At 39.6% G+C, this 22,432-nt stretch overlaps 1 protein-coding gene across 1 annotated transcript in view; it reads right to left on the reverse strand.

Annotated features, from left to right (window-relative positions):
- Positions 1 to 314: 314 nt before the first annotated feature.
- CDK13 (cyclin dependent kinase 13) overlaps positions 315 to 22,432 on the reverse strand; it is a 35,477-nt gene continuing 13,359 nt past the window's right edge. Inside the window, exons 6-14 of the mRNA XM_054991177.1 lie at positions 13,510 to 13,699; positions 11,589 to 11,645; positions 9,580 to 9,681; positions 9,411 to 9,488; positions 7,529 to 7,645; positions 6,208 to 6,339; positions 4,941 to 5,119; positions 2,760 to 3,341; positions 315 to 2,139 (exon numbers count right to left, since the gene is read on the reverse strand). Coding sequence (XP_054847152.1) covers positions 1,289 to 2,139; positions 2,760 to 3,341; positions 4,941 to 5,119; positions 6,208 to 6,339; positions 7,529 to 7,645; positions 9,411 to 9,488; positions 9,580 to 9,681; positions 11,589 to 11,645; positions 13,510 to 13,699 — 2,288 coding nt within the window. The 3' untranslated portion in view covers positions 315 to 1,288. The remainder of the gene's footprint in view (positions 2,140 to 2,759; positions 3,342 to 4,940; positions 5,120 to 6,207; positions 6,340 to 7,528; positions 7,646 to 9,410; positions 9,489 to 9,579; positions 9,682 to 11,588; positions 11,646 to 13,509; positions 13,700 to 22,432) is intronic.

Consider the following 22,432-nt stretch of genomic DNA (forward strand, 5'->3'; position numbering starts at 1 on the left):
GCTGGAAAGCATAATCTTCAGAGCCACCGTGACACTTCCTGGAACAATTTTTGCTTTTAAGACTGAACATGTGATGGAATTGTTCCAAAACATCCAAATCAAGTAGCAAGTTAGTAGTAGAATAATTTTAATGAAGAATTGGTTGGCACTGTCCCGTTTTCCAAAAATTTAACTACCATTGAAGTTTCTGTTCCATTAAATGCTGCTTATGTAACTTTAGTTACATTATTTGGAAACAGCAACCTTCCAACACAAACTAGTTATTGCAAGCTGATGTGTAACCAAATGCTACTTTGTAAAATAATAAGACTGAATAAAACAGGACACTAAGTTTTATTTGGTAAAGGAATTTGAACAAGTTCTTACAGAAAATTGAAGGAAACCTACCTTTCTTTATTGTCCACACATTCTCATTTTAGTAAGGATGGTAATTTGAGGAAAAAGAAAGCAAAGTGTTTCTTAACTGGACTCACCTATAACAATGGCACGTGAAATCCATAAAAATGCCATCTATCCCATCTGTCCATATATTACTATCAATGTAGTGTAAATATTACATCTTTGTATCAAACTACAAAGTACCTTTTAAACAGCTTTTTTAAAATTTAATGAAATGTTCTTCAGACCTTAAGCTTACATTGTTAAGGCACTTACCATTCAAGTAAAACAGTTTTTATACAAACACTGGGAAGATGGACAGGATAATTTACTATATGAATGATCAACTTTGAAGTAAATCAAATCAATGCCAAAATATGTATAAAACTGTTGTGTCGAGATAGACTGTGTTTTATTGTCTGAAATGAGCACAAAGAACACCTTCCACAGATAACACTGAAAGCAGTGCAAAGACTGACAGTGACTTTTTGACTAAAGGTAGTTTTGTAAAAAGAAATACCAAATAAATCAGTGCCCTGCTTTGATTGTTGTAAAATCTTTACATAAAAGTTGGTCCAAACTTACAAAAAAGCACAAGTGTGTGCATAGTTCAGAACTGACGAGTGCCATAAAAAGCTGATGTCCCTAAATTTAGCATTGACTTAAAACTGCCAAAATATAAAATCTGTAGCTAGAATTTGCAAAGATGTACAATCAATTATCTGGTTTCTCAGAACAGCATGAATTGTAAGCAGTTTCCTATTGTACGCAAGACCCTTTTCCACATAAAAATAAAGCTGTTGAATTAACATTATTCAAGTCTGTTGGATGCTGCTTTGAAATCACAGCTATAAAGTCTTTCCAGGTAAAAATGATGTGCCTGAGGGGGGAAGAAAAACAAAATAGATGCTCAGTAGGGCAATCCTCTGCCTCGACCTCTGACTGTTGATGTGCTAATATGTCCCCTGTATCCTTGTGAATATCCAGGTCCTTGGACGGGAGAAGTCCAAGTTTGTCCATGCAGGTGGCTAACACTGCCAGGGGGCTCTTGTAGATTACTTCCAAAGCTATAGTTCTGCATCTTTGTGGACAAAGGATGAGTACTTTCTGACCCTGCAGAATTGTCACCAGTGTTACCCAGAACTGTGATAGGACCATGACTATATTCAAATCTATGGTCCTTATCACCACTAAATAGCATGGGACCAGTATTGAGGTAAATGTCTCCATACCCAGTTACTGAGCTATGAAATGGTTCTGAGAAGGCAGGAGGTGGAGGGGCACTACTAGCGTGAGATGAAGCAGTATTGTAGTTCTCCAAGGGTTGAACCTCTGAGTTTCCAACAAAACTCCCCCTTTCTAGTGCCCCAGACGATCCACTTCCTATTCCATCACTACTACTGTAGTGCGCAGAAGAGAATGTAGACGATACAAAGCCATCCTTATAGTCTGGAGCTGCAATAAAGGAGTCTCTGGGCTGGAAATCCACAGCAGACGTTGCTGGCTTCTCAGTTGTTGTTTGAGCCTGATGATGAGCAAGCAGCTGCAGAAGAGCAGCTTTCACTCCCGCATGAGGATCCATCCCTGAAGAGCTACTAACAGAAGACAAGTGTTGGTTTGCTGTCCGATAATCAAGGTCTTCTTCAGTGACAGGTGGTGGTTCTGGCGGCTCAGGGGGTCGCTGGTCTGGGGGTAAGATACGAGGTCGTTCTTCTGGTGTCTGAGGTCTCATCTCAGGTTGCCTGACCAACTCATCTTGTCCTAAATGGAGTGAGAGATGTAATCAGAAATTCATATTACAAATTCTACATTATAACTATTGCCATGACGGTCAATGTTCAATTGCAGATAAATAATTAGGATAGTAAATTATCTACAATATCAATGCATGATCTTCTCACATTATTGTAGCAAGGAAAGTTGTGCCAAGAAGGTCCACACAGAGTAAAATAAGGTCTCTCCCACCACCTAAGGCCTTGTGCTTTGCAGATATTTAAACACTTGCCATTCATCAGAGCATGCATGTTAAAAAATTGGACAACTCTACTGTTGAGATCTGATAGTGTGTTCAACTAGATCCCTATGCCCCAACGTTCTTTCAGCATGGATTTCTGGGTTTTTTTGTTTTGTTTTGGCCACTGTGCCGCAGTCTAACACATTTATAAAAGTGGGGACAGTCTTAAAATTGGCTTGCAATATGGTATGGGGTTTTGAGATACAAAAATCTTACTGAGAGAGCACAAACCTTGGTGGCTAGCCTTAATTAGCTCCTTGGTTTGTCAAGCTTACCCAGTTAGGTATGTGTAGCTGTAATATAAGCAGCAGAAACAAACAGGAAAGATTCTCAAGTCGTGCAACTTTCCAGTGCCAGACTATCATACCTGCACAGGCATATAATGATTTCATAAGATGGGGATAAATGGCTGCTGGAGATTCTGCATCTTCCCAGTTGCTAGATGCAGGCGTACTTGGCTCTGGAGGTTGCCTGGGATGCAATGCCGTTTCATTTCCTGATCCGTTCTCCTTTTCTTCCATTGCATTTTCTTTTTGCTTTGCTTGCTGAGCCTTCAATAACTGAGACAGCAGAACAGCAAACGCGCTCTGCACAGCTGCCTGAGCAACCTCAGTTTCAACTTTTGCTTGGGTCAGCTGAGCAGGTTGTGCAGAAGGCTGAGGAGCTGCACTTTGTTTTACAGGCTCCTGATCTGGCGAGGGAGGCTGCGGTGGTGCCTGCTGTGGTGCCTGCTCTGGTTGCGGCTGCTGTTGCTCTGGATGTTTTTCTCCTGCTTCCAAAATGCCAGCTGGAAGGTTTATTTTATTCAGCTGTTGCTCAGTCTCTGGATTCACCTTAATGTTCAGTACTTGAGCAAACTGTGCCATGTTAACACTGGTTTTAGACTGAAGCAGGTTTAGGAGAATAGCTACTTCATTTTGGTTCAGTGGCTGTCCGCTGCCACCTTTCACTAAATACAAAAAGAGAAGCATTTAGTATGCTCATACTTAAGGTCCAAAGTTAATTGACTGTTAGATGTTTTGATTGCCTTTATTAGCACGCAGAAGCCTTTTGACAATAGGGGAAATAGTATTTTTGCAAATTGCACCTGGAAAAATGTACAGAAAACTGAAAATGATGCAATACCATGGAAATTAACTGTATGTATATATGCAGATTGGAATGAACTTGAATACTTAGAAAAGCTCCTCTAAGATTTGTTGGGCTAGGGTGCAAAGCACACATTCCTATCCTCAAAGACCTTAAACTAAAAAGCCAACTATGAAAGTATGAAGAACAATAAAAGCTACAGAGATTTCTGGGAGTTGCTTGCATATTTTCCACAAAACTGAATTTTTTTAATGAGAAGAAAATTTGGATACCCAAGGTATTTGAACCAAAAATGTTCAGTCAAAATACTGAAAATATCTGGAACCAGTTAAAATTCTGGTCAATGCAAAACCATGACTTACAGCCGCTCCAACACAATTCTCAGCAAAATGAGTGGTCAGAGTAACATTTTTGTAGCTAAACAACGGGCAAACATAGTACATTTTCTGAAATAAGAGTAGCTTTTAAACTGTAGAAAGCAGAGTTTTTTCAGTAAATCTTTTGTGAATACTACATAATTAATAGACATTTTCAGCTCTACGGCACAAAGGTTATGACAGTTATGATTGAACAATGAAAACTTAACAGTGACTCAGACCCGTCAGCAGTAATTTAACACTGGAAAAAGTCACAATTAGTATGTGGGGACAAACAAATTTGATCTTCACAAATGCTTCAAATCCTGAAACAAATTCACCTGAATTTAATGGAATATGCCTGTACATAGCAGTATCATACATAAAATGCAACCAACAGCCTATACTGAATTATTCCCAGAAAGCAAAATTCTAAATAATAATCATTATAATTATTATTATTAATATCATTTATAGTCCACCTTTCTCACAGAGACTCAAGGCTGATTATACAATGTGAAATTAGTGCAATCAGTATCAAGGACATTTCCATAAACAATACCATAGGGTAAATAAACACAAGTTTACAAAGACATAGCATTAGTAAGAAACCAATACAGAGTTGAAGAAATGCTGAATCAGAACACAAGCAATTCTAGAGCTGACATTAGACAACATGAAGCACAGGTAGCTCGTCGGAGCACGTATTTAAAACAACAAAACATAAGGCAACATAATGGTGAAGTCTATGGTCCCATTAGAGAAGCATCTGGGACCCCTCCCTACAATATAAAAGGTTTTTTGCATCATTCAGTTTTGCATTATTTGCAGAAAGCTACAAGAGTGGAGGCTCTCCTGACCTCCTCAGGCAGGGTGTTCCACAGGGTAGAGGCCACCACAGAGAAAGCCCGTCTATGGGCTGCTGTTGATTTCACCCATGTGCAGGGTGGTGCCTGCAAGAGACCCTGTTCAGATGAACGAGGCTGCCATGGAGGAACATAGGGAGGGAGGCAGTCCCGTAGGCATGCCAGACCAAATTGGCCCAGAGTATGCAATACTCATTTTTCTTGAGTATTACTGGCCAAGTGCCATGTTAGAATTACCTTGCATTTTCAGCTGAGAAGAGGTCTGCATGCCCTGAGGGGTGTTGGCTCTGCTGTCATCCATGCCTAAGGATAAATCCTTCCGTGGAATTTTAGTGGCATCATCACTCATACCCATCTGCTTCTGCCTTCTGCGTTTCTTACTCCATAACTCATGACAATCTTGCCATAAAGGGAGGCTGTAACAAAAAGAGTTATTACTCCGCACCTCAACTTCACAACTAAAACAAAAGTGCACTCTCAAGCTTACAGCGCAGACTAATGCTGAGTTTCTCAATGTCAAAGGGAAGGAATGCAAGTATCTGACACAGAAGGACAGTACTGCTACTAAAGAATTTGGCATCACAAGACAAAAGAAATTCCACCTTCCGACAGAGCCAGCTGTCTCAGGCATACTGGTAGCAAACTCTGCCGATCCTAAACCTTTATAGTTGATAGTCCAAAAATTAAAAGATCCCTCTGATCATCATTCCATGATTTTACCAGTTCTTTCTTTGGATTGGAGATACCTACAAACACCCTCAAACACACCCTCAAACAATAATAATTATCTTAAGTTGTAAAAAGGTCTGTGTAGCATGCCATCATCTTTTTCATTTAAGTATCCCTATAACATGTAGGAGAAACATTTTTAAAGGTACATCCTCACCATCTTACAACTTAGGACTTCATTTGGTTTTAAAGATGCTCAAGTGCCAAGGAGCACACTTTGAAGAGAAACTTACAGGACAGTGAAGTTCTGACACAAGCTGTACCATTATGATATTTTAATCTGTCCGCTGAACCCTACTACAAATGCCTACTGAAGCTATAGTATTTTGATACTAGGCTAGACAATCTTTAAAACAAGAATGCCATTGATCTCATACTTTTATGAGCAAGCAAGGGTTTTACATATATCATACCAGCAAGCTCCATGAGGTAAGCGAACCAGAAACATTCAAGTATTTTTGAGACATATGCATGTTACTAACTTTTCTATCTGTGAAGTTGTAATTATTATGCGTCTATAATAAAATTTGACATTAACATGATTTGACCCTTCTGTAGCGCTGTCATCCTAACATTTATTTCCTAGTGCACCAACATGAAAATCAGGACAAGTTCTTACTGCAAGAAAACATGTGGGATGCATTCCTTTTAAGTTCTGTATCCTCTGAAACTACCCCCTTTACTGGCATAAGGACCGTTAAACCTGGCATGCTTGTGCTGGCAAACTCTAAGCATTGCAACCTTTTGTAATAGGGGAACTTGAGTGGACACTTACTCTGGTGGAGGCATCTTGGAAGGGTCCACATCTCGAAGAAATTCACACTGAAGAGCCTGCTCAGCTGTGCAGCGCTTGCTGGGGTCCAGAGCAAGCATGTAATCGAAGAGGTCTAGGGCAGCTGGGGGAATACTGTCCAAAAGACGAAGAGTGAAGTCAAGAAAAAAATACTGTATTTTTACATGTTTTTATGTATTATTTTTATTTATTTATTAGACTTATCATCCACTCTCCCTGCAATGAAGGCTCAGAGTGGACCACAACCCAATTAAAACACAATATAATATACAATAAATAACATGTAGCTAAAAGCAATTTAAAACTGGGAGCAAAATTTAAACAGACAGCTGATTTCACAGCCCTGCATCTTTTAAAAACCCTGGTCTGGTACACTTAGTTTTAAAATTTACTTTATAGCTGGCCTCTGCCAGTATCCTTCACATCAAGGTTCAATGCTACATACTTCAGAATTGAGGGCTGAAAGCTTAGACAGAATACTGGCTTGATCCTATTTAGCACGAGTGGAATACTTGCAGAAGCAAACTTTGTTCTCTCCCTGCCCCCCTCTTGTTGCATCCTGCTATGTTCCCAGTGATTGATGGACACCCAGGAACGGCATGAAGGCCGGGGGAGGGGAGTAAGGCGGAGGACTGCCTTCAATAATATCCAGTATGACAGTAAGTATCCTGAGCTGAAGTTAAAAATAAAACCGTCCCCATTTTCACAATTAGTAGAAAGTATAATAAAGCTGCCTCCTGACTGCATCGCTCAGGCTGCATTGAAAGAACTCGTGCAGCTTGAACATTCCTGCATACAGAAAACATCAAGGAAGCCAGTTCAAGGCCAATTTTCTCTCTGACTGGGCCAGGCAACAAACAAAAAATCATGACTGCGGCCTTCACCCACAGCTAGCATCTCATCCAAACTAGCTCATCTTTTCTGAGCAGGCAGGGGAACTATCGCCTTGGACACGTGCTACACTACATGCCAATGCTGTGCATGTAACTGTGTGAGAAGCAACACGAGCAAAACCTGCTTATACGCTGGAATGTTGCTTTAGAAGGCTGGATCAAAGTAAATGAATAAAAGCAGAGCATTTGTAATTTGTGAGTTGTACAGGAAGGCCCTGTGACACCATTTAGGATGCCTGCCTTTAGGAGAAAACAGCCAACAAACAGTATTATTAACTATCAGTCAATTTGCAAATGCATCAACAGAACATTTGAAGCCCCGTTTTCACACAAGATCCAGAAGTCAAACTCGGGTTCAAATAAAGCCCTGAACTGAACAAATACCACAGATTAAATAGCTCCCTCCTTACAAAGCAAATTCTTCTCTCAGTCTTCGACGGTACTGCTTCTTTGGTTTCATGGTGTTGAAATATGCCAATTTTATTACATCAGGCCATACTGCAGGACAAGGACTCCCACAAATGCGGCTGTATGAAAAACATCAAAATCAAACAATGAACATATGTGGTTATAAAGGTCATCAGGTGACTTCATCTCAAAGCCAACAGATTACCAAACTAGAAGTCAACCCAGCAATAGTAGAATAATTTTGGTGGCCTCATACATACAGAGAAAGTGTCACTTTCCATTAATTTTGGATTTCCCCCACATAATGGTTCAGGGAATTTCCAAAAGTTCCAGAATCCAACAAGCATTTAATGATGACCATGTCCCTTAATTAAACTGCTGTTAATAATATTATTATTTATAGCCTCATCTTTCTCACTGAGATCCAAGGTAGATTACACAGTGCAACTGAAAATACAATATAATCAACAGCTAAGACATTCACTGAGCAAAATACAATAATGAACTACTGTTAGGACATTCAGTGAAACAGATACAATAGTGTATGATAAACAGACAATTTGAAATCAAGTATACAGCCAGAGATGAAATCTTTCAGAAACAAAGCATAACTAATTTACGTGACATGTTTAGCAACATGGAAACTCCTTAGTAGGCACATGTCTACAACAGCAGACAGCATCCAACAGTGTAAAGTCCCTGTCCCTATGAAGGCATCTCTCTGAGCAATGGACTGATCTACTGTACTAAAGGAAGCCCTATTCTGAAATAGTGCGAAAACTCAATTCTTCTCCTGCTCTGTTTCCTTTTTGTTTCTGGCATGAAAAGATTCAGTAAAATTAATATAACTACAGTAAATATTTAAGGTGGTTTTGGTACATACTGACACATTAATGAAATTATTAAAATCTACACTGGCTAATAATGTACACAACTTTCTATTTAACTAGAGGGGGGACAGCTGAGCCATTCAATGCACAGAAAAATCAGTGCCTTTTAAAATGTTCTACTGCCATCAAGTGGTTAGAATTAAAATTAGTACTTTTAGACAAAAAGTTATTTTAATGTAACGCAACAGGGAAATTATCCTCTTTCACACCAAGATCAATTTGTATGGAGTTCTTCATAATACAAACATTACACTGAAGCCTAGATTCAGACCTCAGATTTAGAAAGCCAGTGTGGTGTAGTGGTTAAAGTGTTGGACTAGGATCTGGCAGTCCCTGGTTTGAATCCCCACTCTGCCACAGAAGCTCGCTGGGTGACCTTGGGCCAGTCACATATTCTCAGCCTAACCTACATGACAGGGTTCTTGTGAGAAAATAGAGGAGAGGAGGCATATACTGAAGTAAATAAATAAATCTCATGCAACCTAGAGAGCTCTATTCTTATGCAAGCTGATGGTGGCAGACAAAAAGTCACTCTTCTGCTGAAATGTAAAAAGCTAACACAACAGCCACTGAAGATGCTAGACAAATCAGAGGAGGAGGATGAAATAAGGGTCACTTTCAAAGCTTTTATCAGACTGTGAAGGGAAAATTATCCCTCTTGTACAGGACAGTGCAAAGCCCAAGACCAGTAACATGAGGAGCAGCCTCAAGTTTTCCTATTTCTAAGTATCACCTGCATCCGCTACATGTTTTCTAGATTGACAATAACAATGAAGGGGTATGTGATGTATTCCCTTTGCTAAAAGGCGACTTCAAGTCACAGAACAAACTGAATTCCACTAAGAACTGCACTTCTCCAATGAGAAGTTTAGTCTCCAGTCCTCAAAAATGCCAACTTTCAGACCTCTCAAAAGCAATGCAGGGGGAAAAAAGTAGGTGAATACTGCTTAAATGTAAGTTTCTCAGATATTCAGGGTTGTGCAACACAACTGACCTTATCAATTCCAGCTGAGCAAGTTCCTGATTGGCTTGAAATATTGGCTTTTTAGTAAACAATTCTCCTAGTATGCATCTGGAAAAAAGCATGCAAAAATTTCATCATCATGGCCTGTTCTTACAGAGCTATTCTGTTTCACAACCTTCTCTTGTATCAAAAGTCTCACCCGCAGCTCCAGACATCAATGGCAGGTGTGTATCGTTCCTCTCCTAACAACAGTTCAGGAGGACGGTACCATAATGTGATAACTTTGTTGGTATAGGGCCGACTGGAAAAGAAAACGAAAGCTGAATTTTCTCCAAAGCAGATTTACTCTGGAGTTCAAAGTGAAACAGTATCATATAGGGTTCCTGACACCACTCAGAGGATGGCTGAAGCGGCATGAAAATGGACTAGGACCATGAATTTTTCTCCACAATCTGTCTTTTGGAATTGAAATAATAAAATAGCAATTTTATCATTCTTGCAGTTTCCTCCTGTAACACAGGTCTTAATCCCTAAACCATCCAAACTCAGGATACAGAAGCCTATCCTGAACAGGGTGGGATCCACAACATCTTGAAGTTTACTTCTGATGCTTTTGACTGGAATTTTCAGACTTCACTTGGTCGGACCTCTAGCTTGTATTCGAATAATGCTATATACCTACAGAAAACGAACAGAGATTTCTTAATGGGCTTTTCATGCTACTGCTACGAATGACACTCGCCATTTTAGCATACTCCTCCTAATGGCATATAAATACCAGCTAAACTGCAACAAATGCACAATTCTTCACACTGATTACTGATAGAAAATACTAAACTGTTGATGCAGGTTATTGTCTGTGGTGGGGCAGCTGATTAAAGATATGACTGAGATACAGCAGACAGCTAACAGCTGTGAAACTGATTTTTAACTTAATACTGGCTACAAAAATTCCAGATATAGACTGTTAATGACTTACTTATGCAATGCACAGGAATGGCATAATAAGATAATAGCTGATAACAGTAATTCACATCTGTATGCCAGGGTGGTTGCGTGCCATGAGCTCCCTCCCACCCAGAGGAGACTGCCCACTTCTTCTTTGCCTCCCTCCCACTAGGATAGGAAATTCTGCTACATCGCTGCATCAAGCGCAATTACAAATCACTCCCAAGAGATTCCATACAGTTATTGGTCCTTAAAAGTAGTGTGCCTGTTGTACCTGTGGATGCCACAGTTCTAGGCTTCTCTCCTTCCAGTGAGGAGGCACACTCAGAGCAGCAGTTCATGCAGAAATTCAAGGGTCAGCTGTATTTGTCCACTTTCATACTCAAAAAGATCAGCCTTTCATAACCAAAATTTTAGGGAATGCTAGCTAAGTTTTACTGAGGCAATGAACCTGTGTTTTGATAATACCACTTCAGATGGCATGCAGAAAATGCTCCCTCATGCACATTTAAAAAAACCACCACTTTTAGACACAGAATTGAGCATGTCAGGAGTAAGGCGAGACTAGGCTAGAATCCTACTCCAATATTCAGCTGTGTGTGTGGATGGAATTCCATCATGTGAGTTTGATATGATGAAGTCCAAATCCTGTTTATCACCTCAGGAAAAATTCAGCACAGACTTGAGGCCCAATCAGTGAACAATTTTGGGGAGGGACACTCCACTTACATAATGAAAGAACCAAAGATTGAGCCAAAATTTTATCCAGAAATTATGCTTGCAATCATTTAACTTGTACTTTTTATTTTTTCCTCCAAAAATAGTTCTACTAGAATGATTTTAAGTAACAATAAACCATGGTGACTGAAACATGACTGTGCAACATACCTGAAATGTCACTAAAAGGATCAAAAACATGTCCTATTCCCGCTCCCCAATAAAGTTAAGATTTTCAAACTGTCTATAATGCACCTATTAGTTTTATGCCCCAGCTTGATTTCTAGTTTAACAAAGAAAACTCAGAATACAAAGTTTAACTGAATTATACCACTGCTCCACACCGAGAATAGTTTGACATGAGATTGGCCAGCTTGCACCTGCTATTAGAATCATGTATCAAAGTAAAGTCATGGAAGAAAGTTAAAAACGTAGTGAATTATTTGCCCAGAGGATCACCAAAATTTTAAATGTTTATGAAATATTCCCCAGAGAACTCCCCTCAAATTACAAACATACTGCTTTTGATTAATTTCATCTTACCTCTCCTCTGAGCTATACAGCCGAGCAAGCCCAAAATCTGCAAGTTTGATCTGCCCTCTAGTGGAAAGAGTAAAGATTTCACACAATTTTTTAAAATTAAAATGAACAATTAGATTGTGCGTCTGATACCAGGGCATACTTCATAATTCTCTAAACAACTATTTTGTATGCTTCAGTGTGCAGCTATACATGCAGAAATAAAACTGAAAACCTTGCTTTCTGCAAATGCTGCAAGAGTTACTTTAATGCACTATGTGTTACAATGCTTAGATGCCATTCTGAAGAAAGTTGCCTGTGTCTCAACTTCTTAGCATGTAATTTTATTTTGTGGCATTAACCAGGACTTTAATTATAGCTTTTAAACTTTAAACCATGATGGACTGTCTGCAATTTAATGTACTATCAGTGAAATCCTAAACAGAGTTACTTCAGTCTAAGCCCAGACTGGGCTTAGACTGGTTTAATGCTGTTTAGGATTTCACTGGAAGTGTATAAATTGCTTTTCATCTTATGCTCCTAAAGCAGGAATACATTGAAATTATAATTTCTAAATCATGAAATTACAGGGTTTTTTAAAAAAAACATGAATAGTATTGACATCAGAAAAGCTGTACAGCAAAATTAGGGTTAACTTCCTAAAAGCATGATAAAAACAAAACCATTTTTGCTTACTTAAAAAATAAGCACGTGTCCCCAATCTCAAAGTCTGCCAGAATAAGCAATGGAGCTCCTACAGGTGCAGAAAGCCTGCTCTTATAAAGAGAACCACACAGGATCCCATAGCGTATAGACAAAAATGTGCGACCCTATTACATCAAGAAATTCATTTTATTTATTTAAAACATTTATTGACCATCTTTTAACTTTGCAGGAACTCAAGGAGACTTACAATATAAATAAAATATCGATCATAAAATGAATAAAACAAAGTTTTAAAACAGTTTAGGACTGCCAATAAACATAAAAAAGTACATTAAAAGTAGTCCTAAATCTGTGTAAATTCAAGAGTTCCTCTGCTCCACTGCCAAATGCCCAAGCACATGCATGTGCGGAAGTAGGCACAATCTTTTTGCTACTGGCCAACGCACAAGCATGCCTTACATGCACACCTGATTGGATTGGTTATTACAAGTCTCTTCCAGAGCCTCTAAGCAAGGCTAACTGTGCAGAAAAAAGCTGCAAGCTCCAACTCGTTAGCATTATACATCGAGTGGAGGAAAACCCAAGGCTCACTCCTGCCCTCCACTGTTTGTGCATATCTTGGATACTGTTTGCATCTGAACCTAAAAGAACGTAAGAACTACCTTGCTGGATCAAAACCAGAGCCCACCTAATCCAGAACGTCTACAAACAGGGCATGAAGGCAACAGTTCTCCCTCATGGTTTGTCCCCTGCATCTGGCATTCAAGGTATACGGCTGCCAAATGGAGAGATTCCATTTAGCTATCACAATTAATACACTGGCCTTAGGCAGGATATTAATCTTTACATTGAGTACAGTACAGATGCAAACACCCCCTCAATAGTTGTGGTTCCTGTTTTTGCAGTTGTTTCATATCACTCAACTGACAGCTGAAATAGCATTTTCATATAAAAATGTTACAGAATATTATGTGCAACAAATTGATACTAATTTTATTAGGCTACAATAAGGGACAATTCAAATGTTACGTTTCCTACAACAATATTAAGTTGTGTTAAAAAAGTATGTTCATACCAGCTACTGTATCAGTGTCCCACACAGAATCACCTGAACCACTTTTCAAATGATACAAAGTACACTTTTAAACAACAGACACACATTCTTCAACAGAGGGATTAAGGTCCATACAGGAAATTCTAACATGTGAAGCATACCTCAAGGAAGCATCATGAGCAAAGTCTGGCTATTACAGATCAGGCACAAATTCTGGACACATACCTGTTGTTTAGTAAGATATTAGAACATTTAATATCTCTGTGCAAAAAATTCTTCTTATGGCAATAATCCAAGCCTTCCATCAACTGTCTCATGAAGGATTTTATATGATTTTCATCAAAATGAACCAAGCCAGATTCCAAGAGTCCCATCAGGTCATGATCCATATATTCAAATACAAGATAAAAGGCTCCTGGAGTAAATTTAAATAATGTTTTTGATTGGTTATTCTAGAGCACATCATCGGTAAGTTTCACACACTAGCCATGAATCTAGGCAATTCTAAAACTTAATTCATTTAAAAAAAAACATTTCACTCAACACCCACCACTCAAGTACATTTTTTAAAAAAAAATTTAAAGGAAAAATATTCATTTGTTTTTCTTGCAATATTCAGAAGTACAGTGTACACACAAGCTGGACATTAATAAACACATCAATTCCACCAGCATCTTTTGATTGAAAAAAAACAAACACTTTTGGTTTTAATTTGTAAATTCAACCTTGTACACGTTCAGCATGATCTCTTCCGTATATACTGAGAACAAAATTTTGAATATCATCTCAACATCACTATTTTCCCCAAGCAAGTTCAGTCTTACAGTACCTGTCCTGAAGCAGCTATTTGAATGAACACTCCATGCCACTAATGAAGTAAGCTCTAACTCTCAAGAGTTTATGCTGGAATAAATGTTGTTAGTTTTCTTAGACGCTACTGGATTCCGGTATGATACGTTAATTATGTGTTCTACGGTATAGATTTTAGAAGTTTTTCCAGTATTATGTAAGTTAAAGATTACTGTTGTAAAACTTTAAGGCATAACTGTAAGCCAACCAAGAAAGAAAAAAAAAGGAAATGGCAGACCTACAGCTCAAGCAGTCTCAAGCACAGAGAACATTTTTATAGAACAGAAGAAATAAACATAATTTGTTTAAAATTTATATGACCCTTCAAACCCCTCTAACAGTAGTAGTTCATGTTGTGAACAGAATTAAAAATTCATATTAGGACTTCCAAGAGTGCTCTAAAAGCAACTTACAAAAGATTTTACAATTTAATAGCACAAAAAAATATATAAAAGCTGATACAAGTCGGAGCAGATAAATACAAAATCCATCAAAACAAACATGACCAAATTTGGCCTCCAGGAGACAGCCAAGATAAAAGCCAGAGAAAGTAATCAATACACCTTGCTGTTTGGAAAGCAGACTGGCCCCGAGTGCATCCTATCAGCTGAGTTTGGTTTGCTAACTCTCTCCTTCCTTACACTCAGCCAATCCAGTCACAATAATCCACAGTTTAACCTTGCTGTTTGACCGCAGTAACATGCTGCACATTGGTCTGCTCTTGAGGACAACCTAGAAACTACCACACATTCAGAATGCAGCAGCCCAACTTTTGTTATAAGGTAGAGGATGGGAACACATCTGACCTGTTTTAAAAGAGCTAAACTGAATGCCAGTTTGCTTCCAAGTTCCATTCAAGGTACTGGTTATGATCTTTAAAGCCCTTCAGAGTCTAGGACTTCCATAACTGATGGGCCATCTTTCCTAATATAGCCATGGACTGAATACAGTTTTCTGATTACCACCCTCTAGCTGCACCCCTGCTTAAGTAGTAATTGCTCATCTGGCAATTACTAGAACTTGTTCTCTCTAGAGTAGACCTACCTTTTGGAACAAGATTCCTAAGGTGTTGAGGGGGCACCATTTTTAGTAGGCTCTGCACAGCTGTCTGTCTTACTTGCAAAGGATTTTAATGCGGGGTAAACTGCAGTCTTTTTCTTGGGGAAGACAGTTAATACAATTATATTTATATTATGTTTTTAATCGTGAAATTGTAAGCTGCCTTGAGCCACAAAGGAAAGGTAAGTAACTTAAGATAAAAAATATGAAAAATATGCAATTGTTGCAGCCAAAACACCTTCCAAAGGGGGGGGGGTGGCCTTTCAGGTCTTTTTTGGCCTGAGGAAGGACTCATTGCAGCTAGGCAAGGCAGCAACCACTGGACAACTTGCAACCACATGATCACCCATGCCTGACTGTTAGCTAGAGTTCAACAGCAGCCTCCTCATGAAAGCCAGTGTGGAGTAGCTATTAGAGATTCAGATTACAATCTGGGAGACCCAGGTTCAAATCCCTGTTCTGTCATGGAATCTTTCTGGGTGACCTTGGGATCTGCAGCTGAAACATGTTTGCAGTCTAAGCAACTTGCTCCCAATCCTAAGCACTAATGAGATGGAATGCAAAGGATAAACCTCCCTCCTGTCCTAGCCTTGAAAGCCTGTGATCTATGTGATCTCATCTGCACCTGAGTCCCATCTCCAAACTTATCTGAGAACAGCTAGCTCAAAATGACAGTAAGTTTCCAGAGATTTCTCTTGTGGCCTGTGTAGGCCCAAAAAGCCTGAACCAAAGTTCTGAAAGCCAAGAAAAGGGCTAAACAAGGCAAGTTTCTTGACACTATCATACAACAAGGGACTTCTCCCAGACATGCAGTCAGCTTTTTTTGTATATGCAGCTAATGGACAGATGCAATGAAGGAATAACATTACATGCCACTATCAATGTTAACCCCCTGAGCCATTTCAAACTTTATGGTTTTCCTATATAAACATTCCATATAAGGATGGTTGAGTGCACTGTTGAGATTGCAAACAGATCACAAATTGTAATCAGCATTCCCAAACATTAAACAAAGCCCTCCTCCAATAAAAAAATGTTCAAAACAGGATCATCATTGTTTCATGAGGTTTTGCCATGGATATTCCCTCTTCAAAACTATTTTGTTTAATGAAAAAAAATCAACATACAAAACAGGTTGTTTCTTAGCTAGGGATAAGCTTTCCACAGCCAGGAACCTGTCCTTTCCTCTGTATTTTTCTAACAGTGAGTACCTCCATTGCTTAGAAAACTTTGATCAATTTCATTTCAAATTTCTAAGTTGGCAGGTATGAACTGAAAATGAAACTAAGCAGGGTTTTCTTAGCCACTAAAATGCCTAAGCCAATTCCATTATCAATATACCCCGTTAGCACTCCCAGTGTATTTATTTCAAGATGAAGTTCCATGAACAGCAACTTGAAATGAAATTGACCAAGGTTCTCCCAAACAGTGAGGACTAGAGATGGGCACAGAACAAAAAAAACCCCGAACCAAGTGATTCATGGTTCATAGCATTCCACAGAACATCGAACCACAAACTTCCAACCTTTTCCCAGTTCGTGGTTCATTGTTCCATGGCATTTCAATCGCCCTGCACCAGCTGCTGAAGCAGACAGCCCAGGCAGCAGGAGAAACAGGCTATCAGTTTCACAGCCCCTGCACTTTCTCCTGCGCAGGGGCTGTCAGTTTCACAGACCCCTGTGCTGGGTTCAGCCGATGGGCTGAAACTGGTGCAGGGTCTGTGAAACTCCGAACCCAGCCATAGAATGGCTGGAAAAATTCATTTGTTCCGTAAACACATGTTCCCACGGAACGCATGTTTCGGTGCAAACGAACTAGCCATTCAATACGGAATTTTGTTCCATGGTTCGTTTTGTGCCCATCTCTACGGAAGACTTTAAGAAATGAAAGTAAAAAAGGAACGTAAAGGTTCTTGGTCTGCTGACTGATGATTGCCACCAACTATGCAGGTGCAAAAGCAGGAAATACAACCGAATAGCTCCTTTTAAAAGGGTCATTTCAAGATAATCAGGGCACAGTAATTAACAGTTACATGGAGAGCTAGCATGTCAATGATGCCATTATATTGACGTAAAACTGTTTGCAGTACTGCTATTTTGAAACTGCAAACAAATTGTACAGATAATCATAATGGGGGCTCAACTGGTCACATTTTTTGCGAAGTTCTCCACACCCCTGTCTTCCACACCCCAGGGGTGGGGGGAGGGAATAAGTAAATCAAGTATCATGTGATAATCAAAAGAGGTCTATGTTCCTACATGCTGAAGTGCTATGAATCCTGAGAACTGGCTATAATTTTTTTGCTGCAGCCAAAGTCATTTTTAAAATTTTACCTTTATTCAACAGTAGCAGTAATGTGAGCCTTCATCATTGGTACTTTATATGGAATTGCACATGTTCTAGAAAATGCTTCAAAAAAGGGACTGTACAGTGACTGAGACCTGTTCATGTGGTACATTTCTGGCCCTGGTCTGGTCCAGATACAGCCTGCATCTTGGAACAAAATGGATTTTGGACCCTGAAAAATTGTGACTTTTGCTGAAAAGGTAATGGGTGATTTTTGCACATTCCATGAGGAATATCTGTAGCTGTAAATCCTGGAAGAACACCTCTTAATATTGAGAGAAAACTTTTGTTCAGGGGGGCAACTTGTCTAAAGCTTGTCTAAAGCATTCAACAATCCAACAGATTTCCCATTAGTTCTGACACACCTGAACAGAGTAAGCCATGTACAATGAGAAAAAAGAAACTGCCCTGCAATGAAGCATTCTCTGATGGTTATGTGACCTGCTGTCAGAGAAACTTTCTAAGCTGCAGGCTTGCAGGACCGCCACCAGAAATCTGCTTGATGACAGAGGAAAGCAGTGCATTACTTGAAGTTCACAGGGACCAGGTTCCAATTTTACTCACAGAACAAAGACTGAAAACTCTTTCAGGAGTAAACCACAGAGTTCCTTTCAGAAGCTACAGGAGATATTCACTTTGCTACTACTAGTATGGGTAGCTTTGTGCTTTGGGATTAAACAGATTTTAAAGTGAACCAAAGGTTTCCATAAGGACAGGCCATTATCGTTAATCTTCACACAGCAATAACACCAACTTGCTCACTTTTTAAAGCTTTCCATCCAGTGTTTCTCCAACAGATTTTTGAAAAACTAATAAGCATCAGATTATTATTACTTCAGCAAGGTTATAATGCCATTGTTTCAACAACAGTATTTCTATGTTTGCCTTTTCAAAAGGGCCATGGATGAGAAAACTGTCAGCCAAGACTCTTTCAGAAGATATAGGCCAAATTTCAAAATCAGCATTTGAGCAGAGTCTAAACCTATCCAGTACAACCCTTCATTGCAATCACCCAAGATCAATTGAGCAATTCAGAACAGTGACCTCACAAGTTGAAAACAGACTACAGGAATGCAGAAAGACAGAGGTGGGTTTGGTTGGGAAGGCATATGCTCTGGAGGAGGTTCATTTACCACCACTAACAGGTAAGGTAAAGAATGCTCCTGGGCCCAATCTTGCTAGAGGCAAAAAAAGCCTTCTTCGTTGTGGTACCAAAAATTGGGAAATCTCTTCCCAGAGAGATTTATCTCCTTCTACTGTTGTCATCCCTCAGCAAAGGAAGGCGGCTTTGGTTAGGTTTAGCATACCCCCAATAATTGTTATTGGCTGCCTCCTTGGTTTTGGTATTATAGGTTTTTATTGAATATTGAATTATTTTATGCATACTTAATTTTAAATAGTTTTAATGTTGTAATGTTTTGATGTTTACCACCATGATATTTGCCCCCTTTCTGGGTAGAAAGGCAACATAGAAATGTTTTAAATAGATACAAACATTGATATTGTTGGCCATTTGCAAGACCTGGAAAATCATACTTTTAGGAGGCTGTTCCTCAAAGAGATTAATAATAATATTTGATTTATATACCGCCCTTCAGGACAATTTAATGCCCACTCAGAGCGGTTTACAAAGTATCTTATTATTATCCTCAAGACAATTACCCTGTGAAGTGCGGTGGGGCTGAGAGAGCTCCTAGAAGTTGTGACTGACCCAAGGCCACCCAGCTGGCTTCAAGTGGACGAGTGGGAAATCAAACCCAGTTCTCCATATTAGAGTCCTGTGCTCTTAACCGCTACACCAAACTGGCTCTCATTGTTTTTAACCTGAGTATATGAAGGAAGCAGTGGTGTGGCTCTTATTAAAGAAACCATCTTTGGATCCTGTTGATCCAGCCAATTACTGCCCAGTCTTGAATCTCCCGTTTCTGGGTAAGGTAATTGAGAGGGCAGTAGCAGAACAGCTACAGGTATTCCTGGATGACACCTCCATCCTGGACCCATTCCAATCTGGTTTCTATCCCGGCCATGGTACGTAGAGAACTCTGGTCGCCCTCATGTAGGATCTGCAGCAAAACCTGGATTGGGGCGGGTCAGCACTGCTGATACTTTTAGATCTTATGGCAGCATTGGTAATCCATGTGATGGTCACCAGGTTGGATTAATGTAACTCACTTTACACTGAGCTGCCCTTGGGCCTGACCTGGAAGTTACAACTGGTCCAGAATGCAGCAGCACGTGTCCTTGCTGAGATGCCAGTTCAGGCATCTATCCTGTGCTATGTCAGCTGCACTGGCTCCCAGTTCAATTCCGGATCCAGTTCAAGGTATTGGTTTTAGTGGTTAAAGCCCTTCACGGACTGCAGAACCGCCTCTCCCATTATGTTATCCATAGGGTCTTGCGCTCTGTGGATAAGCAGCTTCTGGTGGTCCCCAGCCCACGGGTCATTTGTCTGGCCTTTTCAGCCCTGGCCCCAGCCTGGTAGAACTGTTGGGATTTTAGCAAGTGTCCTATGTTCAGTCATGAAAGAGTTAAACTGTAGTTTTGTTTAGTTAAATAGCTAATTAGCATAGGACCACTTAGCCTGCCCAGTAAAACAGGCTTTAGAAAGGGGAATCTTTAGTCTTAATAATAATAATAACAACAACAACAACATTCGATTTATATACTGCCCTTCAGGACGACTTAATGCCCACTCAAAGCAGTTTACAATGTCTTTATTATCTCCACAACAAATCACCCTGTGAAGTGGGTAGGGCTGAGAGAGCTAAAAGCTGTGACTGACCCAAGGTCACCCAGCTGGCTTCAAGTGGAGGAGTGAGGAATCAAACCCGGTTCTCCAGATTAGAGTCCAGCACTCTTAACCACTACACCAAACTGGCTCTTCTTAATAAAGGGATCTGGGATGGTCTATTGGATGAACCAGTTTATTGGCTGCAATTAACTAGCAACATATACGAAGGTTTTATTGCTATTTGTTCACTTTCTCAGTCTTCAATTCCACTCAATGTAGATAGATAGCGATACTTTATTTTCTCACTAAATGTACCTTTTCTCCTGATATGTACTAAAAGTATTTTTCTAGAGCTAAAACTATAGAAGTTTGTCTACTTATTTCTACTGAGTTAATTATTAAACTCTGCAACAACCTTTAAATCCACCAATAATTCATGCTCCCGATCGAGATCCGGGTCCTGCGGGACCTGTTACAGTTCCTCAGGGCTTGTAAAACAGAGGAGTTCTGCCAGGCCTTTGGTTGAGAACCAGTGGACTGTCCTCTGTCTGTCCCCCCATGTATTCCGTCACTGGCTGCCTCAGGCTTACATCACAGCTGTATCCATGTTTTTTAGTCAATTCAATGTAGCCTGTACTTTTTATGGAGCCAATCTAATATTTTGCATTGTACTGTATAGAGTTTTAAATATTATTTTTTAGATAATTGAAAATGATTTTAACGTGTAATGTTTCCTTGTTGTTAGCCACCCTGAGCTCATATCTGTATGCTGCCTTAGGCTACAGAGGTAAGTGAGATACAATTTTTTTAAAAAGAACAAGTATACCTGCAAGCAAATAACTCCTGATTGCTTACAAAGGCAAATCAAGCCATTCCAGAGAAAAACTACTAGGAACTCTGAGGCCACCTGCTGAAAGGTGCAACTGGTACACTTCACATCTAGTTTCATTCCCTTTTCCTTATTTAGTCTGAATAAAGGTTGATTCTGGCTACTACTCAAAGATGAAAAGCCACCTAAAAATAAATGTAACAGCAATAACACTCTGATTGCCCTAACCATAAACCAAGTATATGTTGACTTCTCCCTATAACCGACTACTCATTCCTTCCAATCCTCTAATGGCATTTCCAAACTAAGACTTCACTAGTTCATAGGAATCCTATCATATGCCACTAATGTGCTGAACATGTAATTTATCTGACCCCTCCCCCTCAACACTGAGCAAATCAATTTAACTTTCCAAAACTCTAGTAAAGGCAATGAGACAAAACCAGACTTCCCCACAATTTTTTTTAAAACCTCATCGATCACAACAACCAAGATATGAGGGCCACAACAGAACAGCCAAACTAATAATTCAATCTCATAGGCCACTATACTGACACATAGCAGCCTACAGAACCAAGTGTAAGGAACAATGGGCAAGACAAGGCACAAGATCTAGTCACTCCCAGGCTAGATCTTTTCTCAATGCTACTGCCACCCCCAAAGCCATACATCACTATGTAGTTCTAGATGAGGTTCAAATGAAGACAGGACAACATTCTCATCTGGATAACCCCAGAATCATTATATTGAGGCAGCCTTGCTCCTTGCTTTCTGTGAATAAGAAGAAATGAAGGATTTTTATGGCGCGCGAGGAGAAGACTGATGGCTCTTTCCCATAGCCCAAACACAGGAAACTGTGTGCACCATGACAAAGACAAGCCAGACCAGATGCCAAAGTACGGGTCAAAAGCAGCTCAGGAATGATGATCACACCGCCTTTAGTCACAAAGTGTAAGGGGCAAAGTTATTGTGAAGAACAGCAGCTTTGGGAAGACTTGACAACTTCCACGTTCATTTTAAACCTCCCCTCCAATATATTAAAAGGAAATATTCCAACTTTTGCTTGACTGTGTACTACTGCCTACAGCACTCATAACTTTAACATGAAGTAAAAGCACCAAAAGGGACCCCCCTCAACCCCGTCCCAAATGAGAAAACTAACTCCAACTTCCTGGCAGAAATACAAATACTACTAGACCTGTTATCTCTTTATATATATGGTTTTCACTTGTGCCTTTGATTTATTTTCTGCAATCAAGGTTGTACAGAATTTCATTTTAAAGGGGCTGAACTATAAGGAATGTTTTCAGTCACATTACAAAACCATAAATTAT

Source organism: Eublepharis macularius, chromosome 11 (assembly GCF_028583425.1).
Source record: "Eublepharis macularius isolate TG4126 chromosome 11, MPM_Emac_v1.0, whole genome shotgun sequence".
NCBI lineage: Eukaryota > Metazoa > Chordata > Lepidosauria > Squamata > Eublepharidae > Eublepharis > Eublepharis macularius.